A 26,714-nucleotide genomic window follows, 5' to 3' on the forward strand; every position below is an offset into this window, starting at 1 on the left:
CTGATTTAGGCAACATGTTATTGGCCAGTAAGTATTAAGTTTTTCATTTATTTGAACAGCTATGACAGATGAGCCTGAACAATGGCCTTTGTAACTCTAGTTTACAGCATCTCATTCTCTCTACCGGTATCATTAGTTTTTTGGTCACTGAAACACCAGAGCAAATGAATTGGTTTATAGAACAAAGGTTACCAAATTCACTAGCCTTCCATTCTTCTGACTAATAAACTAGACACACAATCTGTAATACAAGACTACAAATTTTCAGTTTAATAAAATTTATTTAAATAAATCTGTACATTGTATAAAAGATTTTTCTAGATGAGCTACTATAGCTTAGAAATGAAAAATATTTACTTTAAAAACTTTTATTTAAATAAATCTGTACACAGTATAAAAAAATTTGACTGAAAGCTTACAAAAATTGCATTATGTGCTCCATACATTTTCCAAGTGCTTTAAGCTCAGTATCAGAGAAATGTATGAAGCCAACAACTGAGAAGGAAGCAGTGTGTTGTAGAGGAGTAGAGTGACAGTCTACTTTAGCAGTCTTATGTAGGCACACCATCACAGCGTGGCTAGCCCATCACCCGTGTCTCCTCCATGCCATACGACTCGCCACCTGCACCAGCATCCTCAGCAGCCTCTTCCTCGTACTCCTCCTGGTCCTCATAGTCATCATCTGCTGTGGCCTCCTGCATGAAAAATGGTACACCTCACACATATTGCAACAGTATCAGTATGATTACTCACATCTCTTTATCCCTTATATCTAAATTTTTGTATGATAATTTTTTGTTCATATTTGTGAAAGCAGTGATTACAGTGAATAAATACCTGTATGATTTGCTTTTTGGCAAGAAACTGAATGACACATACCAGTTACTTCTTTATTATCATTGTAACAACCAATGTTACCTTCACAAGACCTTTCACCAGTTACTGAGAACCATGCCTTTTTGGCAAGAGTGAACAGGTTAGGGCTCAGTTATTGAACAGAACTATAGTTTTGTAATTTGAAATCTTTATATCTGCTTGGTTTTCAGTGACACCACCACCACCACCACCACCACCACCACCACCACCACCACCACCACCACCACCAATTCTGATCATAATTCCCTCTAAAATCAAAATCTTATCTAATAAAATAAAATGAAAATTGCAAAAATCTAATAAAATATAACAGACTTATTATAACAAAAGAATCAATTCGAAAGTATCAAGACAAAAAATAGCTGAACATGTCAAATGGACACAATTATCTATAGGAATCATTAATATTGTACAGAAAACATTTGGCTCAGTCAATAAAAAAAGAATGAAATGTGTGGAAGCTTTAACAGAGAACCAAAAAGTGGAAAACTGGACATGCTTATGAAAAATTGAGCACTCCTCAATTTAAACCTGAAGGAAACAGGAAGAATAATTAGAACTAAAAGAGATTTTGAAAAGAGAAAAATTGCAGAAATTTAGGAAGGCTTTTCAAAAAAGAATGTCCGTGATTTTTATCATTGAATGGCATGCTGCAGGGGTATGAGAACCCAACAGTGTGGAACTGGGAAGCTTAAGTAAGACAAAATTGCAGAAGACGTGCAAAATATTTTTATTAGCTCCTCAACTGTCCAGAACAAATCCAGAAGTTGAATTCTAGAACACATGAAGATTTATCTCCAACTATCGAAGACATAGAAGAAGTTTCAGCTACTAAACTTGGCAGACACTGACACAAAAACTAAATTAGTTGTGCAACTCCATTATTTATTCATACCTCAAATACACAACCAAACATATGCATAAACAGAAATGATCCAAAGTAAACTGAAGTCAATGATCTTCACTTCCTTTGTTGAAGTTGTTTGGTTCACTGTCAGTAGTCACCACAAAGTAATTAAAACCTTAAACAATAAATCTTGTGGAGAAGATTATCACAGCAGACATTTAGGAATGGTCTATACCAAAAACAGAAAATGAGTAAAATTCATCTTTGTGGAAATCTGGAATACAGGACAAAATCTCAGGCGAGTGGAAGGTACCTGTTGTGAATATTTTATATGTATGGCCCTAAATACGTTCAAAGATTTTACTAAAAGTAGAACCAATATTGGACAGACATTTAGGTGAATATCAAGTTGGTTTTATGAAGGGTATGTCTGTTCCAAATACATTATCCTGAAATCAACCATTCACCATAGATCACTGAAATCGACACACAGTAATGTTTTTGCTTTCTAAAAGGCCTTTCATTCAGTTGACACCAAGGCTGTTTGTTAGCAGCCAGTTCTTCAGGTTCATGGAACAATCGCTACTAACCTGGTACTGCTGGTACTCGCTGACCAAATCATTCATATTAGACTCTGCCTCAGTAAATTCCATTTCGTCCATGCCTTCACCAGTGTACCAATGCAAGAAAGCCTTACGCCGAAACATGGCGGCGAACTGCTCCGAGATTCGCCGGAACAATTCCTGAAACAAATTCATACTTGCATCAAACTTCCTACAGAGTTGACAAATAACATCAGACAGAACAGGTCACAGAACCAATTTATGCACAGATGGAATAACTGTCTCAGCACCCCAGAGAGAGAGAGAGAGAGAGAGAGAGAGAGAGAGAGAGAGAGAGAGATCTGAAACACACTGTTATGCATTCTTTTTATGTAGCAGCAGTCTATTCAACTTCCAGCTGGTAGTGTGCATAATTATTGCTTCATTTGGGCTTATGGCCCTGTTTCTCTGTCACGGCATCATTTCTTTGTCAAATATCGCACAATCCACAACGTTTTCCGACATTACAGCTTTAGATTAATTGAATTTTCTTTTCTTGGCAATACTGTATATGGTAGAATGTTCAAATCTACTAATACTTGAGGTGTGTGGTGTCTGTCATACTTGCTCTGTTTTAATCAGTAAAATTTGTGGGTTGTAATTAAGTAGTTACTTGCAGAGGATTTATTTGGTCATTATTAGAACTGGCTATGTAAAACATTTCCTCCAATGTGACATTAGATTTATCTGTTTTGATTAACTAAGTCAGCAACCATGAAGAATACACCATTTCAGTTTCGTACTAGATAACCAATTTCTCAACGTATAGAAATTTTCTAAATATAAAATACTTTATACAACACAATACCGAGCAATTTATTCAAACGAAATAAAACAGCAGCATTGTATTTCCGCAGCTCAATATTTAAAAGTCGTGGATAACTAAGGTATTTTGTGATTTATAGACGTGCGTAAGAGAATGCTGAGTAATCTTGCTGACAGTTGTGTGGGTGAATATATATCACTTTCCGTCAGTTCTTTTTCACAGAGTAGTGTCTGCATTCAAGTGATTGTGCAGTGTTGTATGAATAAATGGCGTTGTAATCTGCGTTCCGTAAATTAACAGTGCTATAGCATTTGTCTATGGAGTGTCATTCCATTTTCGAAGTTTATCGACATTTTTAGGACGGGATTAATTTTATTTACTGCATTTCCACCGAGTAGTGTCTAGTCCTAGCCACCAATAGTCTGATAGCCATTTACTGCATATTTCAGTTTTATCGTGGTAGAATTGAAGGCAAGTAGGTTTTTTTTGAGGAAGACAAAAATTAGTGAGAAAATATCTACATACCTATTTTGTGTAATATAGCCTAAGTACATCAGTACTGCGTAGTCATTTTGAACGAACATGTTTAGTGCCAATGTAGAATTGGTACCCATTTAAGAAAAAATATCCTTCCTTGACAAGCTGCCTGTCCAAGTGCATAATACTTTTGTGGAGGCCGGCCGAAGTGGCCGTGCGGTTAAAGGCGCTGCAGTCTGGAACCGCAAGACCGCTACGGTCGCAGGTTCGAATCCTGCCTCGGGCATGGATGTGTGTGATGTCCTTAGGTTAGTTAGGTTTAACTAGTTCTAAGTTCTAGGAGACCAATGACCTCAGCAGTTGAGTCCCATAGTGCTCAGAGCCATTTGAACCATTTTGAACTTTTGTGGAGAAACAGTAACCAACAAGAATCCAACCTTTCGAAAGCTACCTCCAAGTCTGCAGTGGTTACCCTTGAACCAAATTTGCTGTCTGTCCAATGTATTTATAGCGCACAGCTTTGTTGTGAAATAGGCCTACATCAAAAACAGTTACGGAATTACGTTTGGAATTATATATGTAAGAATAAGCTTTTACTCTACCTAATTTCTCCTTTTTTGGTTTCTCCTTGTGTGGTTGGGTGGATTTTAGTTGACGTACAATGTAAAGAAATATGGTATTTTAGTAGTCAATTATAATTTTAGTCTATGGCAATAGATGTATTTCTCCGCCAGAGTGGAATATCTCAGAGTCAACAATCAGAATTACTTTCTCTAGTACAGGGCATGGTTACCACAAATCGCCAGCACTGCTTCACACCTGCAAGGCATGGATTCTCTAGAGTTATTGAAGAATTCCTCTTAGACCTGCCCGAGTTCAAGAAGAGCTTTGTAGCTCCAACAGTTATTGTAAGAACTCGACTGTTTGCAGTGTGTGTTTCAAGCACTCTGTGTTTAGCATTCTAACCCTGGGAATAAACCAAACAAAATGGTCAAGTGAACCCCCGCCCCTACAATCATATTGGTGTGTCGTCCTGTTTGAAAGTAGTCTGTACTTATAACTTCGCCAGATTGTAATTTGCAAATCTGTTTGCTTCAGTATCGCCATAATGGAAGATAGGCATACTTCTGAGAAACTTAAGTACGAGTTATTACTGTTTCCGATATTCCGCGATTCTTAATTCATTGGAAATAATGTTACATTTAACCGTTAGTAATGACTTCTTAAGAAGTCCAGAACGCTAGCAGTCTTACAGCTGGCTATCAATAAGTGGCCGTTCCCACAGTCACGGACAGACGACATCTGTTGCAACAGATGTTACGGCTGTGACGATGGTCCTCGTGGGAAGATCGGTTGAAGCTAGTAATTTCGGAACTCGCTTGCAGTTTGAGCGCCCGAGTGGAAGAGTTTGATAAATACTGAACAAAAGACAACCACCACATATAACGGCTAAGAAATAAATGTACATTTCTGGCATTAATTGTGTTCTTAATAATCTTTAAAGTAAATGCACATCGAGATTACATTAATGTAATATATACACTAAGTCATGGTTGGTGTAAGTGAAGTCTCGAGATATGTATTCAGTCCAAAGAATTAATATCCATTAATGGCATCCTTTTTTCATTCACTAATAATTACCCTCCAAGGGCATATGAAGTTCTATTCGTCAGTAAGCGCTCCACCTGCAAAGGACAGTAAGTGACGAACTGAACCTACTTACGTCGCCGACACCACTTCGACGCCAGTTCGGGATTTACTACAAGTAAGCACTTTAGGTAAACACCAGCTCCCTGATAGAAGTACCCAAGTGATTAAGAATTAGAAGGAGGGACAATTATGACCAAGCATAAAGGAATATCGCAAAGTATTACCGTACCGATCAATGATCTTCACTGTCAACGACATTTCCACTACGTTTTTGTTTAATTTAAACCTCGTTGTGATTGAACAGTTCACAGAAAACTATTGGACTCGCCCTTCTAGCAGTTTATTGCTTACCTGTATGGCTGTTGTGTTGCCGATAAACGTGGAGGACATACTGAGGCCCTTGGGCGGAATGTCGCACACGGCCGTCTTTACGTTGTTGGGAATCCACTCCACGAAGTAGCTGCTGTTCTTGTTCTGAACGCTCAGCATCTGCTCGTCCACCTGCGAACAGAATTTCATGTTATTTTCCTATAGCAACACTAGTACCTTACTGAAATTTTTGCGAGTAATGTTTTAATTTAACGTTTAAGAACATGGAACCCTTTTATTACTGAGAGATGAAAGAAACAGGAGTCCTATGTTAACTGTCTACTTGGTCCCTTCAAGTAATTTATCGAAGTTCTACCTTCAGATTCAGCAACTATTTCTTGAGTAAGCTGCACTTTTGTAGCTGCATTGCTGGGCCACATTATTGCAACCAATACGGGAAACCAGGGGAATAGGTCGGCCTGTCCGAACACCGAGGAAGGGGAAGGAGGTGGCAACGGGGCAGGAGCGAGGATAGGAAGGAAGGGGGCAGGGAATAGGAAATGCAGCTAGGGAATGAAGAATGGGCTGCAATAGCTCAGGCCCCATGTGCGCCACGCACGAACTCACGAAAGAACCGTGAGCCCCCTGGAGGACAACTGAACAAAATGGACAGTGTCTTTAAAGGAGGCTAGAAGATGAACAACAAAAGCAAAACGAGGATAATGGAATGTAGTCGAATTAAGTCGGGTGATGCTGAAGAAATTAGATTAGGAAATGAGGCACTTAAAGTAATAGATGAGTTTTGCTGTTTGGGAAGCAAAATAACTGATGATGGTCGAAGTAGAGGGGATGTAAAATTTAGACTGCCAATGACAAAAGAAACGTTTTTGAAGAAATATTTGTTAACATCGAATATAGATTTATAACTGTCAGGAAGTCTTTTCTGAAAGCAATTGTATGGAGTGTAGCCCTGTCAAAGTGAAACATGGACGATAAATAGTTCAGACAAGAAGAAACTAGAAGCTTTCGAAATGTGATGCTACAGAAGAATGCTGAAGATTATATGGTGGATGGATCACGTAACTAATGAGGTACTGAACGGAATTGGGGAGAAGTGGGATTTGTGGTTGGTAGGACACGTTCTGAGGCATCAAGGGCTCACAAATTTAGTATTGGAGGGAAGCGTGGAGGGTAAAAATCGCAGAGGGAGACCAAGAGATGAATACATTAAACAGAATCGAAAGTATGTAGGTTGCAGTAGGTACTGGGAGATGATGAAGCTTGTACAGGATAGAATAGCATGGAGATCTGCATCAAACCAGTCTCTGGACTGACGACCACAACACTGAAATCTGAACAAGGACATTGGAAGGGTTACAAGCAAACACTCTCAACTCTTAATGTCTCCCCTGTTCTTGTATATGTGAGATCTGCCCTCCAACTAAATTTCGAATACTTGCAGTTAATGTTTCGACAGTTAATGTCCATGAAATATTGGACATTGGGAATGAAAGCTTAGAAGGCACACGCACAGTAGGGACACCATTACTTGTGGACCAGAGTTACGCTAGAACGCAGGGCAGCACTGCATTGTGTTACGCGCAAATTGGAGGCATTTTGTCTGGCGTCTTTTCTTCACTATATTGTCCTGCTACTTCACAAGGTATCAGATCTGTTAACGTTATCATTCGTTGACATACAGGTGCGCTCTAACGCACGGCTTTCCGGGAAAGGAGCGCCTGGTCCCCAGCACGAATCCGCCCGGCAGATTTGTGTCTAGGTCCGGTGAACTGGCCAGTCTGTGGATGGTTTTTAGGTGGTTTTCCATCTGCCTCGGCGAATGCGGGCTGGTTCCCGTTATTCCGCCTCAGTTACCTACGTCAGCGATTGCTGCGTAAACAAGTTCTCCACGTACGCGTACACCACCATTACTGTACCACGCAAACATAGGGGTTACACTCGTCTGGTGTGAGACGTTCCCTGGGGGGTCCACGGGGGGCCGGACCGCACAATAACCCTGGGTTCGGTGTGGGGCGGCGGAGGGGTGAAGTGGACTGCGGTAGTCGTCGTAGGGTTGTGGACCACTGCGGCTGCAGCGGGGACGGAGCCTCTCCGTCGTTTCTAGGTCCCTGGTTAACATACATACATACATACAGGTGATGGGACGTCACGTACCTCCTTCATCGACATGCGCCCACGGAAGACTGCGGCGACGGTGAGATATCGGCCGTGCCTGGGATCGCAGGCGGCCATCATGTTCTTCGCGTCGAACATCTGCTGCGTGAGTTCTGGCACTGTGAGCGCGCGGTACTGTTGTGAACCGCGCGACGTCAGCGGTGCGAAGCCCGGCATGAAGAAGTGAAGCCGCGGGAACGGCACCATGTTCACCGCCAGCTTACGCAGGTCCGCGTTCAGCTGCCCAGGGAACCTGTACAAGTGGCAACGATGTAATCTAGTAAGAAACAACATCTTTTAAGAAACAACATCTTTTAAGAAACAACATCTTTTAAGAAACAACATCTTTTAAGAAACAACAACTTTTAAGAAACAACATCTTTTAAGAAACAACATCTTTTAAGAAACAACATCTTTTAAGAAACAACATCTTTTAAGAAACAACATATGTACAAGGTGTCCAGAAATTTATAGATTTTTGCAGAAAACGGTGGTGTAGCGGTAAGATGTAGTGGATGGTTTCCTTAAAGTGAAACCACTCACAGAGCTCCAGTGTGGACTGTAATTCTACGGTAGCAAAACTTGGTAGATATGCTAACACGTTAGTGGGGAACAGATTTACGCGGGAAAAAAAATAGTTCCAATTTTGGCCACCAGGTGCAAATGTGGCGCTGTAAAGAAGTGGTGGTGAATATGAAATTCAATATTGTACTTTCCTTACTTGTTTGACCTTTTCGGCCAACATGCCGTTCCTAATTCATCACATAGGAAACATTTGTGTACGTATTTCTCGTATTTGTAGAGCCAAATTTGCGCCTGGTGGCCAAAATTAGAATTATTTTTTTTCCAATGTAGATAGGTTCCGCATTAACGCATTATAATGTCTGCAAGTTTCGCTCCATACGATAATTACAGCCCACACAGGAGATCTGTAGTAGCTGCACTTTAATTTTGACCACCTGGAACGCGCTAGTGCATTGCATATGTAAAAGTAGTGGTTGAAAATGATGAATTAGCTTCATGGCACCGCTAAACATGTGTTCTGCCATTATAGGTATCTGAATAAGCTGATGTTTACTGTACAGTGGAGGACAGGCATTGGGATGTGGAGATTGCACTGGTTTTCGTGTAATGAAATTCGAACGAAGTTACATCATCGATATCACATCTGAACCTACTGATAAGGCAATTCAACAATTAGTAAGCAAACCTGAGTGCACTGCCACCGTTGAGAACGAACCCAGTGAAGTCCACCCATTATCTCAATCGAAAACATCAAAACATTCCATGACCGTTGGGCCACCTGCAGGTTCTCCACTAGTTACACGACAGGGATTTGACAGATCCCATGAACGTGAGTATTAGCTTGAAGTAGATGAGAATCTCAACGTCGTCAACCAAATACCATTCAGTGGCGAGGCGACGCGACATTCTCAATTTATGGAACGGTTAGTCGACGTAACTGCATCATCTGGGTTCACGTACCATCACTGGAGCACCTGATTCGAACGAAAGTCCCCGAAGTTAATGTGTGGATGGATGGAACTTCACTGAAAAAGTCTACGGGCCATTCTTCTTCGTCGAAAAATTCAGCAATGGCGCAATGTATCCGGATACGCTGTAACAGTTTCTTCTATCACAAATTGTGCTGGATGAATGTGTGTATGATGTTGCAACAGGACAGAGTACCATGCTGTTATGCCAAATACGTGCGGTTTTCCTGGAAGATGGACTAGGCGTGAAGGATCCAAGATCTGGGCGCTGCGCCCTACCTACCTCATACCCAAATACTTTAAGGACTGGGGATTTAGCAAGCGATATTTATTTCGCAGACACCGTATCAACTCATTCGTAACGCTCCGAGACCAAATTGGACAAGCTGCTGAAAGTGTAACACCACAAATGTTTCGGAATCTCTCTCTCTCTCCCACACCAAGGAGATGGTAATTTTGTTGGGTCGTAAATGGTGCTCTTGTCGAATGTGAGGAACATATGTCACTATAAATAATAAGAATACAATAATTACCTCAACAACCCTGTACTCATACATCGACAATACGCTATCAATATCGACAATATCTATACAGGAGAGAACAATTAACTATCAACATTTCCCCCTCTCGGTTAAGAGAAGTACCTGAGACACGTTGTGACTCCAGACATGGTGAGCGAAACGAGATGGTTGAGATCGCTGTAGCTGGGATTGGGCAGCTTGAGAGTCCGGAAGCAGATGTCGTAGAGCGCCTCGTTGTCTATGCAGTAAGTTTCGTCTGTGTTCTCCACCAGCTGATGCACCGACAGGGTCGCGTTGTATGGTTCCACCACAGTATCTGACACCTGCAACAGAAACAGCATGTAGCTGCATTACCAGCTCAATAAGTTAGACACTTAATGACACCTAGTGCAGCCGGTATCAATGAAATTGGAAGCAGCTGCATTTGACTTAACGCTCGTCCGAGTATCCGATATCCAGTGGTCCCACCGTGTAAACACCGATCGTTGCTCAGTTGCCCGCTGCTGGATCAAGGTTTGTGAAAATTTAAAAAATTGTCTCATCTATTCTGCTATCACTGGTGGTGGCGATGTCAATTATACACACTTTCTTTTTCTCAACAGCTGGATGTTTATTCCAGCATTTGATGTGTCTGAAATTTCAAGTCCCACAAAAATTTGGTATGATCGTTTTCGGCAATTTCCTTTGGCTTGCGATCCGACCATCTCTTTGGCACCATTGTTCTATTGATAAGAGCATAACTTAGTATGCAACTTATACTGGTGCGATTTCACCAATTATTTGTCTGTCCTGTGTACCTCCCTGTAATTATTGATATCTTTTCTGTGGATCTCCATGTGTACTGTACGAGTTAATGCCTTTTTCCAGTTTTTTTGAAAAATGTTCTGTTTGCCAAATGTCTTGCATGATTTTTTTGTAAGATGTTTGAGCCTACTGGTTCGATGGTTTATGATACGATTCAGTCTTCACTCGAAGCTTTGTTTTTTTGCGTTTTGATCTCTCTGGCTGTTTGTTCATTTGACAGTAAGTAATTGGGATTTGTGTCTTCAGGTTCTTTTGCTTCGTGTTGTTTTTGGGCAGTGAAGTAGTTCCTTGCAGTTTCCTTTATTGTGTCGAATTTCTTTCCTGAAGAAACTTTCTAGTTTATATTCTGAGATTAGTTTTGAAGTTCTCACAGTAATGTCTTTGTTTCTTTTGAGATTGAGTGGAATATTCATATTCGTCATTCCACCACGGGTGGTGTTTTCCGTTCTGAGCAAGAATTAGTGGTTGAGCGGTTTAGATGAATTTGCTTTTAAGTTTTTGCAAATGACTTGAGTGCTTCTCTTGTTCTTCCTTAACAGATGGTTGGATCCTGCTCGTGTCAAATTTGGTGATTCGTGTCTTCTTTCCAGTGAAAATCTGAGGTCTTAAATGCAATTTAATTCTTGTCATGAAATGATGTGAGTCCATCTTTCTGATTTGGCCGTTCATAGGTTCTCTGTGGTTTGAATGAGAGATTACGACATGGTCTATTTGTAATTAACTGATGTGGGAGTTAATCTGTGTTGGTGGTTTCTTTGTGAACTGCGTTCGCATCATTTTAAGGCTCAATATCCCGCAGAGTTTAACAAATCTTCGTCCATTTTGGATGGTCGATTTCTGAGCTGGGAATTTGAAATATTTTCTGTACTTTCTTCCTTTTCCTAGCTGCTGCGAAGTTGTGGTGAAGAGAGCATGCGATGGAACCGGACGTTGTGGAGAAAGATCTTGATAAAGGCGACGAGCAGTTCAATTAATGTGAGTGTCGCCATTCAGAAGGATCATGCAGGAGTATTGTTCTAACGTTGACAGACACGTGGACGTGGCCCTAACCAGGTCAGAAAGGTAGCACAGACTTCAGCCGATCCGACGTAACCGCCCCGCACGATGACTACACTGTTGCATACCTACCTAGCGAACATGTTTTACCGTTTCCAGGCTTTGGGTCCTATTCAGAATGTACCGTACTCATTTCCCAAGTCCTACAAGTTTGTACGGGAATTTTCGAATACCTTGTATAGATGTAATTTGACTTTTTGTTTTGCTTAGCTGTCAGAGTAAGTTCCCGCCGACCTGCGAGGACTGCTCAGCTGTTAAGTTACAAGTGCCAACGTGCGATCCGTGACGCTGCGGCAAATGACCACAGACTTGGCACACACTACCGTACACGACAGGATGTGGTTTAACTTCCGTGTGAAGGAGAATCCGATGGTGAAACGACAAATGCGGAAGTAGACCTACGCATACCGCAATGTTGATCTCCGTTATTACAGGTTAGCAGTTCCTGTTGTGGTTTCTCCGATTTGCGTAACCGATGTTTACTTGTGTTGAACTAGCAACGAACAAGTGAAAATGATATGAAGGTACGTTGGAATATTTCGAGGAGAGCAAGGTTCCACGATAAATGATAGGAATATCGACTAGTAACGCGAGGTGTCACCTATGGACTGTGTGCAATTTCCACTCATCAGCTTTTGTGGAGGTGAAGCATGAGCTGAACATATTTTACATAAGCTGATGTTCCTGACATGTGTATCTCTGGCACCAATGTCATTCTGCATCTCCATCTATATTTCGCAAGCACGACGTGTGGGTATCACTTCCTCCCTTCTCTGTACCGGTCGCTAATAGTGCGATGTAAGAACGACTTGGTACGCCGTAATGGGAGCCCTGATGTCTCTAATTATACTTTCATCGTCTTTATACAGGGAAGTTATAATAATCCTTTTGCTACTTGATGAGGTCCCCATGAAAAAGAGTGCTGTTTAAGACAAAACTTCGTAGAAACATTTATAAGGACACGCGGTAGAAAAATAACTAATAAACCACTGAAAGGAACACTAACTTCCACATAACAGGGTAATATTTCGCACCCCGGCAAGGAAAGTGATACACATAAAAAAAAATGCCAGGAGTGCTTGGGTCATTTAAGCAGAGTGGCACATTCTGAGTTGTGTAACTTTTCATATATAAGTTGAATTATTAACATATTCCATTATTACAATGTCAGTGTTTATACCGTGACTATCTTACAATGTCCTAAATCCATACACACATGACTGAAGGAACAGGCACTACTGACTACAGATGTTGTAAATATTACGAAATTTTGCGCTTTGCATCGTCCAAGAAGGGGGGGGAAAGTATTTCTACTACAAAGAAAGTTCGTACTGAATCCCTTTTCTCGGCGAGAAGTATCCCTACCTTATGGTTGGCCATTTATGGGTCTATGTTATAGTAAATTGTGTTCCTTACACAATACGTAATTGATGTTCCTTATTAAGATGTACTAATTTTCATAAATTACAATTTTTTATTTTGTATGTTTCTAATGCAACTTCAACTACTTTTTGACTTTTTAACTTAAGTACTAATTTTGTCGGATGGAATTCAGAACGTCTTGTAATATTACAGTACATAAGAAAATATATTGCATTATTTGGGATGGAAAAGTCACAAAAGTATACAAGAACTGTCTCAACAAAAAATAGTTTTTTTTTTTAAATCAAGAAATGTCGCAACTCAAATAATTAAATAATTATCTCGCATCACATCACATTTGATGATAACAAAATACATTACTGTGATATAGACTAACGGAGTTTACTGCCAAAATAATTTACTTCAAATTTAAAGGACGCTAATACTATTTCAGTTTAAGTTTTATAGAATTATTTAAGTCGATTTATCTGAAATAGTGCATTTTTGAGTTGTGTTACTGTCCTTGCCGGGGTGCGATTTGTTGATTGCCGTATTATGTCTAAGTTCCAGACGAAAAACGGTAGTCACATTCACCAATATCTTCACACACGACAGGCTGGAACGGCACTAGAGATTGCTCTTCTGCTGCTGGAAACAACGGTGGACCGTGGGGTCTTTAGCGGTCGTGACACAGCCCGTGCACTGCTGAAGACTGCGCACTGCGTCTACCATTCTCAGCCATGGTAACAGTATCTTCAAGGCGCAATTCCGAAAACGCCAGTTCTTCAGCCCCTGTGCGGAGAAAGGTCCGCCTCCGTATTCCTTTAATGCATAGATATTCGCGAAGAGCAGCAGCACTATTTCTGCTTTACGAATAAGCCCTTTGACGCTGTCCGGACCCATGTTGATTGTCGACAACTGTGATGCACATTGATGCATGTGTTTCAGAGCGCAATGTCGCTGTACCAGCGCCGGCGTCTAACGAGAAGTCCTGACACTGATACCACTAACAACGCAAACACTAGAGCGTACTGTCTGAACATCATTCTCATGAAGTTGAGTACCAATACGGTAAATAGCTCTCCGCCTACACTGGCTGAAGTAGCGAAAGTGGTAACTACCACACACGTAGCAAGAAGCAATATGTTGGTTGAGCCTTCTAGGAACTTACACGCTCTGAAATTTAACGCTAAGCTACACTGCAATGCAGAAAGCATCTCTCAACGCCTGCCACGGGAGTTTGCGATGTACGTGACGCTATCGCACTTACTAAATGAACCTGTAACGAAATGTGCTGTTCTTCTTTGGATCTTCTCAATTTTCTGTATCAAACGTATCCGATACAGATACGCTGACGAGCAGTGTTCAAGACCATTCGAACGAAGATTTTGTCACCTATCTCACTGCATCATCTTGTTGGAAAAATTGGTATCAGCTACAACAGTATTCATTTAGGATGTTATTATTTAACAGTGGACTAGGAGTGCTTATTGTAAGACGAACATTGAAGTTCGTATTTGAAAATTACGTGAATAAAACGTAAATCGATAGCAAAACTGGTTATGTCAGCTAGATCTTTGATATGGTTACGAAGTCTTTCGCGACGTATTTCTTAAATAAAAATCTCTCATTGTACATGCAGCGTCAATTCAGGATAAAACTCCAAGCTTTTGACCACTACCTCCATGGTCGTCGTCAGGGCTAAAATTCACTGTCGTAAACTAGCGAGGCTCCCAGTTTTATAAGCAAAGGACGGCTTCCGATTGGCTGGAATACGTCATAGCAACAGCGGTATGGCGCGTAGTGAAGTGGTGCCCTCTACTTCCATAGATGTAGTTTCTATCCCGCGTTCATTGCAGCGCCATCCTTTGAATCAGGAGGTAAAGTGCAGGAAGTTTTGGTTCAAATGGCTCTGAGCACTATGGGACTTAACATCTGAGGTCATCAGTCCCCCAGAACTTAGAACTACCTGAACCTAACTAAACTAAGGACATCACACACATCTATGCCCGACGCAGGATTCGAACCTGCGACCGTAGCAGCAGCGCAGTTCCGGACTGAAGCGCCTAGAACCGCTTGGCCACCGAGGTCGGCCAGAAAGTTTTCCTCTGCGATTTTTCTTTATCCAGTGCACTCTTCCAGGTGTTACTGGGACTCGGTGATCCAGGAAGCAGTCGAAATTAGACTTAGCGATAATAACTTTAACAGAGACAACGGATATGCACTTAGCAACACCTGGAAGAATGCACTGGATAAAGAAAAATCGCAGAGGAAAACTTCCTGCACTTTACCTCCTGATTCAAGGGATGGCGCTGCAAGCAACGCGGGATAGAAACTACATCCATGAAAGTAGAGGGCACCATTTCACTACGCGCCATATCGCTGTTGCTATGACGTATTCCAGCCAACCAGAAGCCGTCCTTTTCATATAAAAGTGAGAGCCTCGCTAGTTTACGACAGTCAGTTTTAGCCCTGACGACGATCATGGAGGTAGTGGTCGAAAGCTTTGAGTTTTATCCTGAGTTGACGCGGCATGTACACCGAGAGACTTTTATTCACAAGATCTTTAAGTTCGGAGGACGAAGAGTAAGCTCATTTCTGACCAGAAAAGTAGAGGGTTTGATTACTCACCTTCGGCGACGGCATCACGGAGTACGTGTTCATGATGCGATCTGGGTACTCTTCCCTGATCTTCGAGATGAGGAGTGTGCCCATGCCGGAACCTGTCCCACCGCCCAGGGAATGAGTCAGCTGGAATCTGCAACACAAACACGACCCATTCGGTCAATGCCGGTACTCAGGATACAACAAGCTTTTTGTGTTCACGTAGAATAGACCGTCCGCATTCGAAGCAGAGCAGGTAGCACAATGACTCATCTGGTGGAATCGGGTTCGGTTCCCGTTACTGCCACTGGCTTTTCCTTTGCGGGAGAACAAGAATGGGTTGTACATCTGCTCTTGATGTCGGTTGAGAAGCTGCTCCAAACTCTGGAAAGCTGATAGCGACTTGGAGCGGTGTTCTGACCAAATTCTCTTCGTACCACATCCAAATGACGCCTATGGGGAGGTTGACGTTGCATAATCCTCTGGACCTGATCGCATAGTTACCATTTTTTCGCTGAAAGGAAGGCACCACCGCGCAAGGACCGTGCTAATATCTCACTTTTTCAGTCCTGACATTGCGCGGTGCCCGTGATACGTATATCGGACCACACTTTGCAGGTCAAGCGTGTGCCAGAGGGTACTATTACTTTCTGTCCCATTCAGTTACGGGCTCTCGTATGTTAGCATCTTTCGACTAGATGTAATTTTACAATAACTTTAATACTTATCAAAAAGTATTGTCAATTTGCTTCGAGCAATTTGGCGTGTTAAATTCGCCTAAATGAAGCGCAACGCAACAGGTCCAGCGAGACACCACGCGCAAGAGATGGGCCGAAGAACTGAAGCAGAATTAAAATTATGCAGTACACATGCGTTGAAAGGAAAAACTGAATATCACGAACAACATTATATAAAACATTCTCCGACTTCTTACTGCCTCAACTCAGGGTAAAACCTCGACCTTTCGATTATCTCCATAGTCTTCGTCAGGAGCAAATGACTATCAAAACTGCTGCCGTGGTGGCCTTATACAGCGGAAAGCGCTTCTGATTGGTCGGTAATTACGTCATGCTGTCGCAGATGGTGTCAACGTTTGCGCTGGTGGTGCCATAGAACCCGCCATAGCCTAAATATTGCGACAATATCTCTCGCCATTCTTGACGTATTTAGCGGCCTATCAGCAGTCGTCTGAGCTATATGAGGCCACCATGGTAGCTGTTTTGACAGTCAGTTACTCCTGACGAAGACAAAGGAGACTAACGTCGAAAGCTCGAGGTTTTAACCTCAACTGACGCGGCAAGAAGTCAGAGATAGTTTTATACAACAGTGAACGACAAAAGGTTCGTTATCTAAGAAATTAAATAGGGAACTTGGAAGGCCTATAAATTAATTTTCCCAATTCACTCCAATATTCGAAACAAAATATTAAGTAAGACGAAGCTAAACTGTAGCTAGTGAATTCTGGAAAACATGCTATAGTAATACACGGAGAAAAACGCAGACACAGCCTAACAACGTGTGATGGGTAAACGATGGTAATAATGGACATAACTCAAAAAGAAGGAAACAAGATTTGACGGTTTAGTATAAAGGAAACAGTCTTAATCGCGTTTTTTACTTATTTAGTGCCGACCGGTTTCAGCCCATCGCAGGGGCCATCTTCAGGGCGAACATACTGTGAAATTACAATATATATCTTAGACAAAACTAGTAACAACTATCTAATAAGAGTGGATTACGTAAATATGTTTTACCCACTGGTCGACTGCTGGTGGCGTCGCGTCTGCCAAGGTATTGCAGGAAACTAAATAATTTACCTAATGCCTGGGTTTATATAGCCAGCTATTATCACGCGAGCTTAAGCAACGCCTCCAGCAGTTACCAATGGCAGACATCTAGGCTTAAAAATTGAAGTATAAATACAATGTGTTAAGTTTGCAAAGAAACCATGTTCATTTTAAAAAATCACTGTTATATAAATAAACATTAAAAGTATGTGGAAAAACGTTTCAACGTAAATCTTAAAAAAGAACGTTAGTAAGTTATCTTATCTTCATTCGTAATATACTATGGGGTAGGAAAGAATTTCCTGTCTGTTCTATTTACTTTGTGCTCCTATATATCCTATTTCTATTATTTAATAATGTAACAAGTTTAAGTATGTCGATCTGTAATCGTATATACAGAGCCCTGTAGTCCAGGTACTATGGACGCCGTTGCTATGGTAGCGGCCCAACATGGCTGTCCTCTCTGCAACGTTATCTGTTGCCTAGTCCAGGCCCTATGGACGCTGATGTCATGGCAGCGGCGCAATATGGCTGACCCCTTTGACACTCTGCTGTCCGTCGCCTAGGCAACGATAGGATCGATGCCACACTTTGAAGGGAATCCATCGTCATAGTGCAGAAGATATTGGCAGCCTACATTGTGTATAGAGGCGTCCGCCCAAAAATACCAACATTTTGCCTTTATATTTAATATGATTGTATAAACGATAGAGGGCAGAAACTGTAGAGAAGAAAGCTTGGTATATATGTAACAAATAAGTGAGAACTGATGTGGCTGTCAAGGTTCATTAAGGGGCTCCGGAACGCCCTATACTTGCAATGTTAAAATAACGCTTATAAATTACATCTTTCCTCACAAAGTATTTGAGGTAGGAAGTTGAACCTTTTACAGATTATTTATTGGAATATGGGCTACAACTTAACACAGGGATTTTACAAAATTTTAGTTCAGTTATTAAAGATGATTTTTTTCAATTGTAATGAAAATTCACAACATTTTTTTGCAATTTTCTATTTATATATTCAAAAATATACAGTTTTTTGGGAAAAGGCTGTGTTAAATTATGCAGAAGGTACTGTGTAACATTTACTGAAATGTTTGAAACAAATATGTTTGGAAGATCCTAAGAAAACATGTAATTAGTATGAGAAAATAAAAGTTTTGGGAGTCGAACGACAAAGATTGGATTAACTTTTTAGTGCATTCCAGGTCCATAGGATGGATTATCTTCATCCTCTGCAAACTCCTCCTCCAGCTTCCTCTTGTTCCTCCTCCTGTTTACTCTTGCTTGTATTTCTAGACTCTCTACAGCCCTGTCTGCAGCCCGAAGGCGTTCCTTGTCTAAAGCAAGCATCGCTCGTACCATGTTAGAACCTATCTTCATTCCCATATTTCTAAATACCTTGCACCTTACAATGTTGCCATCATTGAAAGTCGCAACAGCATCATACACACCAAAGTGAAGTGTTTCTATTCCAACAAATACAGTCTTGGGGATTCTCGACCATATAACACTATTTACACTTTCATTGGGGTTTTGAGTTTTTCCGTGATTACACTTTTTCAACAGTTCAGGTGCTGCTAAGTCTCTGAAAATAGGCTTTTTCACCTCCATTATTGCAAGAGGCAGACTATGCTTATGAGTGTACACTTCACCAGTTAGCAATCCTTTGTTATATTTACACCAACTGTCTTCTTTGGGACACAAGCTATGTTGGGGATTTTCATCGGTTGAAGAAGTATGACAAAAAAGAGCCCAAACAGCCTTCTTCATTTCGTCGACACTGTATTTTGCCTAATAGCCATTCCATAATAGTTCTGTGTTTTGTAAATTATACTGTCAGTTAACCTTCCCTTCCCATCCAACCCTTTACCATCACTGAGTTTTTGTTTTTTGTACGAAGCTTTCAGTCGCCGAAGTCTTGTTCCCATTCGCTTCTGTACGTGTCCAATACACTCAAATTTCTGCACTACAACATCACCATAGGGCTTCAGTCCTTGAACATGTTTGAAACTTTTAGAATCACCGTCACCAAGGTAATTAACATATCGCACTTTATCACACGCCTCAGAACGCAGGAATATACTGGCAACACCAGCCACTTCCATTCCTCCACTACTGCCACTATAGTTAGCTTTGCAATTATTTTCATGTGTACCTTTATATTTTTGTGGACATCTACAATACTTTGATATTACTGCTACATCTAAAACTTTCCCTGTATACATACTGGTGGCAGATACTACACCATGAAGAGATGTGTGTCCCCGTTTATGCCAGGTACCATCGAACGCTGCAGTCAAATCTCTGTTACCATTATTTTCCATTACTGCCTCTTCCACAGCATTCTTCATAGATTCTATACAGACATCTTCTACTTTAGACCCTATTAATTTATAATAGGTCGTAAACTTGGTTGGGGGATTTGGAAGATTCATGATTCCACAGAAAATTGCACCTGCAGTAGCACCCTTACCAACTGAACGCAAGGAATAAACAAATCTAATGTGTTCGTAGATTTTGCTACCATTTTCTTCAGTTGCAGTTACTGCAACACTGTTCCAAAAGGTGGTCATGTATGAACACCTATCACATTTCTGTTGTATTTCACTAGCAAGTCCTACGTGCTTTGTTATGGAGAGTTCCAGACCAACTTCACAATGAATACATCTTACACAGTTTGAAAAAATTCCTTTGAGAACCGACATATCAAAAATTTCATTCACATCCGATTCGCCCATAAAACATTCGTAGTTTTCACTCATTGAACCAAGCTGCTTCTGTGAAGTATTCTCTTTCCCACTTTGACTGCTATGGGCAGGTGTACTTGAGAGGTTAGGTTCACTCGGTTATCGTCTTTATTGTTTACAGTAATAATACATACCTTCGGCTTTCCAACATTTCTCCTTTTCTTAAAAGCCTTCAGAGGATTTCTAATAACTTTACTTTTACTCATTATTATACTTCAACAAAACAGACTCAAGAAACAGAATTACGAATATTTTCGAGATAACGAAAGAGTAAATAAACATGAAACAATCGACAATCACACCAGCGATATATATTGAACCATCACAGGTTAGCCACAACACACACTATCTCACATCACTAAAATTTATCTGATGAACACGGACGTTAATAATTACACCATTTGACAGCAGTTTAACAGCGCCACAGTGGGTCACGCCCATGTAGAACACATTTCAAAAAAAATTTAAAAATAGTTGTAGTCTTCGGAATTGAATAAATTATATATTTATTAAAAGGTAATAGTCTGCAGATTCAGAAAACGCAAAAAGTAAAAATTGAACTTTTCATGATTTTGAGCCTTTCCGGAGCCCCTTAATCTAAGCTAAGAAGTGTACTGGAATCTGTGAAAAGAAAAGAAATGTGATTAAGCAGTACTGTTAAACACCACACATAGGCATACAGCTGGGAAGACACGATGACTGGGGCCGAGAAGTGGGACAAACGTAACTGTAACTATTCCCACATGCAGAAGCGAAAGGAGTGCGGGTCGGCCATGGCCACTGCCTTAAAGTATCAGACTTGTACGTAAAAGAGGGCAGAACGAGGTAGTGCTAGTTCCGGTGGGCTGCTTCCACATTATTTGAGGTTTGAATAACTTCTGCTAAGATTTCGGACATTAAAAGGACCACTAGTAACAGCTAGGGAGGCAACAATGCTAGAGAGACTCCAAGAGTCTGAAAAAGCGGTATATAAGCGGCAGTCTCGGCAGTTTCAATTAGTGAGACTCAAATTGACAGTGACTGTCATTACCAGGGAGCAGACGAGTGGTCGGGAGGAGTCACTGTACAGTGATCTTTCGGTAATGATGCAGTAAAAGAGGAATCTACACATACGAGTGAGGGAGCTGATTTTCCGGCAGGTATCTTGCCACATTTATTACCTTGAGCTGTCTGTAAAGAACAATCTCGATAGATTCCGATACTAGTAAACAGTCTGTAGAATTTGTTTCTAGTAATAGCAACGAATAATATTTCTGTGTGTCAGTATACGCAGAGGAACAAGTTTGGTCTTACATTTGTGTCCGAAGGTGAATAAGGTGTCTAGATGCTTGAGTCGCAACGAGGGACAGTTAACGTTTTTTTGTTTATCAGAATACAGGAAGGAAAGAGTGCTGTCTCACATTCCTCTCTCACCGCCATGCGAGTATTCGACTGTGTATCGTTGGAACAAACCGAAAGCATAGACACTTATGAGTTACTGGAAAGGAATAACGTGTAGAGGGGCAGAGTAGCCTTTGATATGCGAAAAGCGCTGTAAGACTTATCTCCGAGTAGGAATGGATTATTGAAAAATAAAGTGTTGTTAAATTGCATATGGAAGTGTGTTCACTTTCTTTGAATCCAACTAACTACTACTCTCTAGAAAGAGATTTTCACCCTGCAGCGGTGTGTGCGCTGATATGAAACTTCCTGGCAGATTAAAACTGTGTGCCGGACCGCGACTCGAACTCGGGACCTTTGCCTTTCGCGGGAAAGTGCTCTACCATCTGAGCTACCAAAGCACGACTCACGCCCCATCCTACTTCTGCCAGTACCTCGTCTCCTACTTTCCAAACTTTACAGAAACTCTCCTCCGAACCTTGCAGAACTAGCACTCCCGAAAGAAAGGATATTGCGGAGACATGGCTTAGCCACAGCCAGGGGGATGTTTCCAGAATGAGATTTTCACTCTGCAGCGGAGTGTGCGCTGATATGAAACTCTGTTTCAAGACACTCTGCTAACGGTCCTAGGAGGCCGTATCTTTCTTACTGCGTGAATTAGCAGATCTCAACCCACAGTGTCGTCAACGTACTGATTGCACCACAAAGGCCACACCTTCAAAGGTAGTAGGACGACATATGCTGGAACACGATAGGACGTTGGCTGCAAGTGAATCTGTGAGATGGAGAGATTAGTGCAAGGGAGGGAGTCGTGGCGGGTCACGTCAAACAAGACAGAGGACTGTAGTTGCGGTGGAGGCGTGTACTCACCCCTGGAGGCAGTCGCAGTTCTCTGCCTCCTTGCGCACCACGTCCAGCACAGAGTCGACGAGCTCGGCGCCCTCCGTGTAGTGTCCCTTGGCCCAGTTGTTGCCGGCGCCGCTCTGGCCGAAAACGAAGTTGTCTGGCCGGAAGAGCTGGCCGTAGGGTCCACAACGCACCGCGTCCATCGTGCCGGGTTCCAGGTCGAGTAGGATGGCCCTCGGCACGTACTTGCCGCCGCCATCGCACGATGGGCTCGCCACTGTGCAGACAAACTCGTTACCAACATGGGAAAAACACACACACACACACACACACACACACACACACACACACACACACACACACATACATGCGCGCGCACGCAATTATTACAGAGACTTAAATGTATTAAAATGTTATTACTCAGGGACAGAGGTAACGTGTTCTGATGCCATTCCAGGGCATATTCACATTTATATATAAATGCACCAATACCGGTACTGATACACACTGTTCATATACGGGGTGGTCCACTGATCGTGACCGGGCCAAGTATCTCACGAAATAAGCGTCAAACGAAAAAACTACAAAGAACGAAACTTGTCTAGCTTGAAGGGGGAAACCAGATGGCTCTATGGTTGGCCCGCTAGATGGCGCTGTCATAGGTCAAACGGATGTCAACTGCGTTTTTTTTAAAATAGGAACCCCCATTTTTTGTTACATATTCGTGTAGTACGTAAATAAATATGAATGTTTTTATTGGATCACTTTTTTCGCTTTGTAATAGACAGCGCTGTAATAGTCACAAACATATGGATCGTAATTTAGGAGAACCGTTGGTAACAGATAGGTTTTTTTTAATTTAAAATACAGAACGTAGGTACGTTTGAACATTTTATTTCGGTTGTTCCAATGTAATACATGTACCTTTGTGAGCGCATGCTGTTACAGGGTGATTATCTGTAAATACCACATTAACGCAATAAATGCACAAAATGATGTCCGTCCACCTCAATGCGTATGGCAACACGTGCAACGACATTCCTCTCTACTTCGCCTTCCGTAATGTTCGCACATGCATTGACACTGCACTGACGCATGTTGTCAGGCGTTGTCGGTCGGTCACGATAGCAAACATCCTTCAACATTCCCCACAGAAAGAAATCCGGGGAAGTCAGATCCGGTGAACGTGCGGGCCATGGTATGGTGCTTCGAAGACCAATCCACCTGTCATGAAATTTGCTATTAAATACCGCTTTAACCGCACGAGAGCTATGTGCCGGATATCCGTCATGTTGGAAGTACATCGCCATTCTGTCATGCAGTGAAACATCTTTTAATAACATTGGTAGAACATTACGTAGTAAATCACCATACATTGCACCATTTAGATTGCCATCGTTAAAATTGGGGCCAATTATCCTTCCATAATGCAGCACCATACATTAACACACCAAGGTCGCTGATGTTCCACTTGTCGCAGCCATCGTAAATTTTCCGTTGCCGAATAGTGCATGTTATGCCGGTTTGCGTTACCGCGGTTGGTGAATGACGCTTCGTCCTGTAATTTCTCTTGTGCCCAGTGGCAGCACTGTACACGACGTTGAAATTCGTCGCCATGCAATTCCTGGTGCATAGAAATATGGTAGGGGTCCAATCTATGTTGATGTAGCGTTCTCAACACCGTACGTTTTTGAGATTCCCGATTCTCGCGCAATTCGTCTACTACTAATATCCGGATTAGCCGCGACAGTAGCGAAAACACCTACTTGGGCATCATTTGTTGCAGGTCGTGGTTGACGTTTCACATGTGGCTGAACACATCCTGTTTCCTTAAATGACCTAACTATCCGGAGAACGGTCCGGACACTTTGATGATGTCGTCCAGGATACTGAGCAGCATCCATAGCACACGCCCGTTGGGCATTTTGATCACAATAGCCGTACATCAACACGATATCGACCTTTTCCACAATTGGTAAACGGTTCATTTTAACACGGGTAAAGTATCACGAAGCAAATACTGTCCGCACTGGCGGAATGTTACGTGATACCACGTACTTATTCATTTGTGACTATTACAGCGCCATCTATCACAAAGCGAAAAAAGTGGTCCAACTAAAAAATTCATATTTCTTTACGTACTACACGAATATGTGATGAAAATGGGGTTCCAATTAAAAAAACGCAGTTGACATCCGTTTGACCTATGGCAGCGCCATGTCGCGGGCCAACCATTGCGCCATCTGGTTTCCCCCTTCAATCTAGAAGAGTTTCGTTCTCTGTAGTTTTTTGTTTGATGCTTATTTGCCCGCATCTCGTGATCGTGCGGTAGCGTTCTCGCTTCCCACGCCCGGGTTCCCGGGTTCGATTCCCGGCGGGGTCAGGGATTTTCTCTGCCTCGTGATGGCTGGGTGTTGTGTGATGTCCTTAGGTTAGTTAGGTTTAAGTAGTTCTAAGTTCTAGGGGACTGATGACCTAAGATGTTAAGTCCCATAGTGCTCAGAGCCATTTGAACCATTTTTTTTTTTATGCTTATTTCCTGAGACATTTGGCCTGGTCACTATTGACCACCGTGTATATTCTTAAATACACTGCTTGACAATTTCCACGGAACAAAGACTTTGTTGGACAAGAAAAGTGACAGACAATATTGGAGGAATGAACAGTAGATACGTAACAGAGATGGAATTTTTTATTTCGAATGAAAGAGGGTATTAGATTTCACCATATAGGAAAACAAGATAACAGACATAAATAACGTTCATCTTGACACGGGTCAGATTCACAACTTTAAGGTCGATATCGGATTCTGAGAGAGGAATATGCCTTCATCGGGCATTAATGCCCATTTTTCTCCTATATTCATACTGGGTATGTAGCTCAGGAAGTCCGTGGGGCATATTGTCGTACTCTTCTGTCAAGGCGGTTTTCAGTTCTTGCACGATTCGGGGAGTGGGTGGGTTCATTGAAGAACAAATCTGCCAAGAGAATTCCAGGCATGCTGTATTGGAGTTCAGGTGTTGGGAGTACGCACGTCATTCAACACGTTCAGTATCTTAACCTCCCAGCGCGTCCAACATCTCACCGGTCCTGTGTGGACGGGCATTGTCGGTCAAAGTTGGGCCTGCCGCACCCCTAAACAAACGGACAAAATCCAGAATAATCTGCTGCCGTGCTGTACGGTATCGCGTAAACATATGCAGCGGTGTTTGCTCATTGTGCGTAACTCCTGCCGACATGACGCCTACCCCATACCGATGACGTTCATGAACCTTCTGTGATCTGTAAAATGTTCCCCTCATTTTCCACACTAACTCGTGGCCAGAATCACTTGCCACTGAAGCGGGATTCGTCTAAGAGCATCACTCTGGACCACTGTTGCTGACCCCGACCCACGTGCTCCCTACACCAAGGAACTCTTTTTTCGACGACGGCGTGGTTCAAGTGGGATGCATTTGACAGGCTTCCGAGTATAAGAACCAGCCTGGTTCAATCGTCGCTAAGTGGTTCTGGCAGACACGTGTGCTAATAACGGTTGCAAGGTCCGCAGCGATTTGCCTAGGAGTGAAATGTCCGTTCCTTTTCGCCACTAGGGGTACGTATCAATCAATCCTCTTGCTGCGGTACGCTTTGCTTTTTTATCTTCAGCGGCCTTTTTAAATCGTGAGATGACGCTTTTGATCACACAGCCATTATATCTAAGACATGGTGCCGTAACACTGAATGTTGCACTAATCGGTTCCACAACATCCTTCGTCAAACACTGTACTGTATGAACTGTCAAATGCATACAGAGCGCAGTTAACACGTCCCTCCCTCTGCATTTCGGTTTGCTGTCCCTGCGGGTGACCCGTATCTAATGTCGGCTGGTCCGAAGTAACTGTCAAGCAGTGATATTTACTGATTGCTGTTATCAATCTGTCATTTGTTATATTATCATTTTTCCTGCGCTTAAGTTAAGTTTACTTATAGAATCTATGTATTACAGTGAAACCTGTTTTGCTTGTGGTCAGTTCGTCTCATGCATTGGCTATTGGCAGCCTCGTGGCGGTCTGGAAGGCCTGACGCGTTATGCTATGGGTACGATGTTTTGGCGAATTGTGATGTACATAGTAATTTTAATTTTGACGTGCCAACGCATTCCTCATTTCACGCTTTACGTACCTGGAAATTCAATGGTAGATTTTGTGTGTAGATGCTACAAGATGTTTGAAATAACCTTTTTTAAAGTATGTTGTCATTTGCTCCTATGGGTTGACGGTGCATTACTTGTATAACGGTTTGTAGCACGTCTTAATTTTATTGCAGATCTGAAGATGGTAACTTTAGTTTTACCGAAACACTTTACCTAAAATAGTTTTTTTATAGGTATCTTGGCTAAGTTCTCCTCCTCCTCCTCCTCCTCCT

The 26,714-nt window shown here is 42.0% G+C and overlaps 1 protein-coding gene across 1 annotated transcript in view; it reads right to left on the minus strand.

The window, feature by feature from the left end:
* Nucleotides 1–352: 352 nt before the first annotated feature.
* LOC124619302 (tubulin beta chain-like) overlaps nucleotides 353–26,714 on the minus strand; it is a 90,578-nt gene continuing 64,216 nt past the window's right edge. Inside the window, exons 3-9 of the mRNA XM_047145596.1 lie at nucleotides 22,332–22,584; nucleotides 15,570–15,696; nucleotides 9,840–10,039; nucleotides 7,703–7,955; nucleotides 5,570–5,719; nucleotides 2,314–2,466; nucleotides 353–695 (exon numbers count right to left, since the gene is read on the minus strand). Coding sequence (XP_047001552.1) covers nucleotides 579–695; nucleotides 2,314–2,466; nucleotides 5,570–5,719; nucleotides 7,703–7,955; nucleotides 9,840–10,039; nucleotides 15,570–15,696; nucleotides 22,332–22,584 — 1,253 coding nt within the window. The 3' untranslated portion in view covers nucleotides 353–578. The remainder of the gene's footprint in view (nucleotides 696–2,313; nucleotides 2,467–5,569; nucleotides 5,720–7,702; nucleotides 7,956–9,839; nucleotides 10,040–15,569; nucleotides 15,697–22,331; nucleotides 22,585–26,714) is intronic.

The sequence above is a fragment of the Schistocerca americana genome, chromosome 6 (assembly GCF_021461395.2).
Source record: "Schistocerca americana isolate TAMUIC-IGC-003095 chromosome 6, iqSchAmer2.1, whole genome shotgun sequence".
Taxonomy (NCBI): Eukaryota; Metazoa; Arthropoda; class Insecta; order Orthoptera; family Acrididae; genus Schistocerca; species Schistocerca americana.